This window comes from Dipodomys ordii, unplaced genomic scaffold, assembly GCF_000151885.1.
Source record: "Dipodomys ordii isolate 6190 unplaced genomic scaffold, Dord_2.0 Scaffold92, whole genome shotgun sequence".
NCBI classification, from domain to species: domain Eukaryota; kingdom Metazoa; phylum Chordata; class Mammalia; order Rodentia; family Heteromyidae; genus Dipodomys; species Dipodomys ordii.
In genome coordinates, this window is record NW_012267308.1 from 4,689,398 (window position 1) to 4,695,772 (window position 6,375).

The following is a 6,375-nucleotide window of genomic DNA, read 5'->3' on the forward strand; positions in this document are numbered from 1 at the left end:
AAAAAAAAGATGGGACAGTTTGACTCTGGGCATTACTATGCATTTGGTATGTAATAGAAGTATTGGTTCAAGGCCCTTTTCTTGGCCTTCAGTCTATGTTATAGGGAATATGAATTCTGTAGATGTGACAACTGGAGGTGAAAAGGATCACTGTGTAAAACCAGGATATGGAGATGATCTTACATGAGTTAATGAAAATGAGTTAATTCAGAGTTACTCATCATTCTGCAATTTGAAAAAGTTTTGGTAAGGTGCAGGTAAATTGGATTATAAAAGGTGTGTGTATGGAGAAGGGCGAGGGGAAGGGAAGGGGATGAAATATTATTACCTGCTGTACTTTTCCAAACTGTTCCATCCAGTTTAAGGAGACAAAGTAGTTGCTGTCAGTAGAGTAGAAACAGATAAAAGGCTTGTTCTTGGGATTGTGAGACTCTTGGTATAGAGTCTCCGGCCAGTCACTCAAGACAACCACATCATTACCAATCTGAGAGAGAAGAATGGCCTGAGCTAAGACATGAGTCCCCATCCATCCATCCATTCATTCATTCATTCTTTTTTTTGTGTGCTGGTACTAGAGCTTGAACTCAGTGCCTGGGCACTGGCCTGGAGCTTTGTCACTCAAGGCTGGTGCTTCCAGCGTCATCCAGCGTCACTTTTGGTGGTTACTTGGAGATAAGAATCTCATGGACTTTCCTGCCTAGGCTGACTTTAAACCAAAGACCCTCAGATCTCAGCCTCCTGAATAGCTAGGATTACAGGTGTGAGCCACAAACACGGCTTCCTTCACTGTTCTTATGTGTTAAAGAGAAAAATGTGCTATTTAGAACATGAGGTTAGCTATGTTTGAGCTCTAAAGTTCTGTATTATGTCCTATATGTATATGTATGTGCAACAGAGATATCTAACTTGTAATAAACAACACACTATGGTTTATTTATGTGAACTCTTTATACAGATTATCCTAAACTAAGATTCATGAGTTTTTTTTTTTTCTGGGGACTCCCCCTTCTCAGCAGGAACTTTTTTTTTTTTTTGCCAGTCCTGGGGCTCGAACTCAGGGCCTGGGCTCTGTCCCTGAACCTATCTGCATCTGCGCTCAAGGCTAGCATTCACAGCACCACTTCTGGCTTTTTCTGAGTAGTTTGTTAGAGATAAGAGTCTTACAGACTTTCCTGCCCAGGTTGGCTTTGGCGATCCTCAGATCTCAGCCTCCTGAGTAGAATTACAGGCATTAGCCACAGGCGCCCAGTTCTCAGCCGAAACTTTTTTTTTAATTTAATTTTATTTTATTTGTGAACATACTGTACAGAGGGGTTACAATTACATGGGCAGGATAATGCGTACATTTCTTACCAAGCATTGCAGCCTCCTCCTCAGCCGAAACTTTTATACTTATCTACTAAACAATACTCCATGAATATAACTCTCCAGATTTCTCTGCATGAGAACATGTGCTCTGATTACCCAAGAAGGAAAGTAATATACTAAAGTATTATTTATTTATTTTGTCAGTTGTGGGGCTTGAACTCTGGCCTGGGCACGGTCCCTCAGCTCTTCAGCTCAAGGCTAGTGCTTTACCACTTGAGCCACAGCACCACTTCTGGTTTTTTTTCTGGTGGTTAATTGGAGATAAGAGTCTCATGGACTTTCATGCCCAAGCTGGCTTTGAATTGAGTATTACAGGCGTGAGCCACCAGTGCCCGACTATAAACTGAAGTTTTAATACTTCTTTATTAATAATGTCCATCTTGCCTGCCTCCTGTCTCCACAAAAGATTTAAGACTACATTGAGAGCTAGGCACTTTTGGCTCATATCTGTAATCTTAGCTACTCAAGAGACTGAGATCTGAGACTTACAGTTTGAAGATAGCCCTGGCAAGAAAGTCCATCCAACTCTTATCTCCAATTAACTACCAAAAAGATAGAAGCTGTGGATCAAGTAGTAGAACATCAACCTTGAGTGAAAAAGCTAATGGATGCACACACACACACACACACACACACACACACACACAGAGGAATTCCTAGAGCTTGTTCCTATCTTGCCCAAGCCAAAGCCTCCCCTGGTAATTAGTCCAAGCCCATCATGAGTACAGTTCTCATATTCTCATACCTTTACGTTACTCAGTGTATTGTTTATGAGGAATTTCAAATCCTTCTGCGTAGGAATGAGTCTGGGTGAATCTGATGTCTTAGTAGTCTTCCAGTTTTTAAACATCTTGGGTTATAGAATTCGTATAAGGTAAGAGTATGAATCCAACGTGTGATATTAGCTAGATTTTAGAACTGAGAAAGAGGGAACCATGGGACAGGTTAGAAGAAGAACAGAAGTACTTATCAACAAGAGAAATTCCTGTTTTTTTTTTTTAAGTAAAAATGGACTGCAGATCTTTTCAATAACATTGGTGAACATCAGAAAGATTATACTGAGTTCAGGAAAGCAGACATAGGCTTAGCATTGGTGGCTCATGCCTGTAATCCTAGCTACTCCTAGCTGAGATCTGTGGATTGTGGTTCAAAGCCAGCCTGAGCAGGAAAGTCCATGAGACCCTTATCTCCAGTTAACCACTAGAAAACTGGAAGTGGCCCAGTGGCTCAAAGTAGAGTACTAGCCGTGAGCAAAAAAGTTCAGGAACAGCACTCAGGCCCTGAGTTCAAGCCCCACAACCAACAATAACAACAAAAAAGAGGACAAACAGAGTTTATTACACCATCTAATTCCATGTATATGAAATTAGAAAATAGTAATCCACAGGCTGGGAATGTGGCTTAGTGGTAGAGTACTTGCCTAGCATGCATGAGGCCCTGGGTTCCATTCCTCAGTACAACATAAACAGAAAAAGCCAGAAGTGGTGCTGTGGCTCAAGTAGTAGAGTGCTAGCCTTGAGCAAACGAAGCTCAGGGACAGTGCCCTGGCTCTGAGTTCAAGCCTTAGGACTGGCAAAAAAAAGAGTAATCCAACCTGTAAAGACAGATAACACATCATTGGTGACATCTGTCCAATTTAGGAGATTACTTTAGAAAGGGCAACAGTGAACTTTTTTCCAGTGTTAGTAATGTTCTGTATCTTGACTTTGATAATGATTTCATGTCTACATAAATAAGTGTATCTTTCAAATGATTGGGAATGAGGGAGAGAAAAGGAAAAGAGAAAGCAAGAAAAGAACAGAGGTAGATACAGCATAAAAATGCATTATTATTATTATTATTATTTTGTCAGTCCTGGGCTTGTATTCAAGGCCTGGACACTGTCCAGCTTCTTTTGCTCAAGGCTAGCACTGTACCACTTGAGCCACAATGCCATTTCTAGCTTTTTCTGTTTATGTAGTACTGAGGAATCGAACCTAAGGCTTCATGCATGCTAGGCAATCACTCTACCACTAAGCCACATTCCCAGCCCAATGCATTTTTTTTGGGGGGGGGGTGTCCGTTCGTGGGGCCTGAACTCTGGACCTGGGTGCTGTTCCTCAGCTCTTCAGCTCAAGGCTAGCACTCTACCACTTGAGCCACAGCGCCACTTCCAGCTTTTTTTATCTTTTTGCTTATGTGGTGCTGAGGAATAGAACCCAGGGCCTCATGCATGCAAGGCAAGCACTCTACCACTGAGCCACCTTCCCAGCCCGTCAATGCATTATTTTTTAACTGTAGGACTTTTACTATTAAACTCAGCAGACAAAAAAAATGCAAAATTTCTGAAAATGGATACTGGTGGCTCATGCTTATAATTGTAGCTACTTAGGAGGCTAAGATCTAAGGATGGCAGTTGAACGACAACTCAGGCAGAAAAGTTTGAGTGACTTTATCACCAATTATCCAGCAAAAAAAGTTAGACCTGGAGATGTGATTCAAGTGATAAAAACACTAGCTGTGGATGGAAAAGCTGAACAAGAATATGAGGTCAGCCGGGCCCTCACGCCTGAATTCCTAGCCACTCGGGAGGCTGAGATTTGAGGATTGCAGTTCTAAGCCAGCCTGGGTAAGAAAGTCTGTGAGACTTATCTCTAATTTACCACCCAAATACTAGAATTAGAGCTATGACTCAAAGTGGTGGAATGCTAGACTTAAGCCCAAAAGCTCAGGGATAGTGCCCAGGCCTTGAGTTCAAGCTCTATGACCAAAGAACAAAAAAACAAATGAACAAAAGAATAAGAGTTCAATCCCTGGTATTAGCACAGCAATGATTTCCATAAATGTTCCTAAATATTTACTTTGAGTTTCTGAAATTATTATATTGGGGACACTGTATAGTGTGGAGGACCTTCTTTGGGATTCTTTTTTTAAAAATATTTTTTATTTTTTCGCTTTATTCATTTAGCAATGTGTAGGAATTCTTTGGGATTCTTATACCTGGTTCAACATTTCCAAGTGTTTCTCTTCTACCCAGCAAGAGTCACTATTTTATCTCAATTTGTACTACAAATCAAGTTTAACACTTTCCAAAGTCTTACATAGACTTTTCTAGCACATTCATGGAAGTCCAAATAATTGAATTTTGCAAGGAAAGGTGTTTGTGTGTGTGTGGGGGGGGGGGGTTGGTCCTGGGGCTTAAACTCAGGGCCTGGGCACTGTCTATGAGCTTTTTTTTTGCTCAAGGCTAGTGATTTACTACATAAGCCACAGCTCCACTTTTTAGTAGTTCATTGGAGATGAGTCTCGTGGACTTTCCTGTCTGGACTGGCTTTGAACCACAATCCTCAGATCTTAGTCCCCTGAGTAGCTAGGATAACAGGTATGAGCCACCAGTGCCCCACCAAGAATTTTTTTAAATGAGAAAATGAAAAATATTTAAATATCTAGAAGAAGAAACCACTTTTAAGAAGGGAGAGTAAAAGTTCAGGAAAGGGAGAATAGGCTGTTACTCCAAGATGATAGGAAGAAAATTGAGCTTTAATCCACAAGTCTCAGGGTGTCATTAAAATTTCTTCTGGCAACTTAAGACTAGAAGCTATGATGGGGAAAATGGGGATTTCCTGACCCTTCAAACTCCTAAATAAAGACTTCATTTCACCAGGTTTCTGATTAGTCAAACACTTCACTTTAATCCCTTCTTGACTTTTTCCATATTACAGCATTTAGAAAAAAAGGTGAGGTAATGAAATTCAAAAAAGGCTGTGTGTGTGTGTGTGTGTGTGTGTGTGTGTGTGTATGCACACACACATGCTAGTACTGGGGCTTGAATTTAGGGACTCACACTATCACTTAGCTTTTTCTGGAGTTCTACCATTTAAGCCTTACCTCCACTTTTGGCTTTTTACTGGTTAATTGGAGATAAGTCTCTCAGACTTTTCTGCCCGGCTGGCTTTGAATCACAATCCTCAGATCACAGTTTCCAGAATAACTAGGATTACAATTGTGAGCTACCAGCACCCAACTCAAAAGGCTTAAATTTAAAAAAGAAAGCACTACAAATGTTATTACTGCCAAAAGGCCATGCTGAGTTAGAGGGAGGATAAGAGAGATGAATCAGAAACATTAGAGTCAAATAGAACTTACATTAAAATCCCGGGTTCTGCCACTTCAGTGTTTCCTCTTTATTTCTTTTAGACTTCTCAGCTGAACAGTCTTATCTCACAGAAAGCAGAGGACTTAATGAGCTCAGCTGGACCTATGCCAATCACTATACTTTGTCCCAGCAGGGAAAAGCCTGCTGATATAAAATATCCTAGGCTTCCTCACCCACTTTCCATTCTCTCTTAGCACAATCATCTCTTCATCGTCTCTAGACAATTACATACCATTAGTTCTAGAAGAGACAAAGTCTTTACAACTTCCCATAGAAAAGTGAGTCACTGGCTCCAACATCATAATGCATCAGACTCCTCCCGTCCCCTCCCCCACCCTAGACATGGTGTCCAGTGACAGTGCTACCATTACTTAGAACCTGAAAAATCCCCAGTGGGATCTTATACTTTTTAAGAAATTAAGCTGGGCACCAGTGGCTCATGCCTGTTATCCTAGCTACTCTAGAGGCTATTAGGATGGTGATTTGAAGTCAGCCCAGGCAGGAAAGTCCAGGAGACTCGTCTCCAGTTGGCCACCAGAAAACCAGAAATAGAGCTGTGGCTCAAAGTGGTAGAGCACTAGTCTTGTGCAAAAGTGCTCAGGGACAGTGCCAGGCCTTGAGTTCAAGCCCCACAACTGACAAAAATAAAAACTAAACTAAACTTAAAAAACTCAGCCAGTGCTATCTAAGCTACTTAGAAGGCTGAGATCTGAGGATCACAGTTGGAAGCCAGCCCAGGCAGGAAAGTTCATGAGACTCTTATCTCCAATTAATCACAGGAAAAGCTGGAAGTGGAGCTGTGGCTCATGTTAGGGTGTTAGCCTTGAGTAAAAGGAGCTTAAGGACAGCACCTAGGCCAAGCCCAGGATTGG

General features: G+C 41.4%; 1 protein-coding gene across 1 annotated transcript in view; it reads right to left on the minus strand.

Annotated features, from left to right (window-relative positions):
• Wdr87 (WD repeat domain 87) overlaps positions 1 to 6,375 on the minus strand; it is a 33,736-nt gene that overhangs the window by 10,796 nt on the left and 16,565 nt on the right. The window contains exon 11 of the mRNA XM_013026189.1: positions 329 to 484. Coding sequence (XP_012881643.1) covers positions 329 to 484 — 156 coding nt within the window. The remainder of the gene's footprint in view (positions 1 to 328; positions 485 to 6,375) is intronic.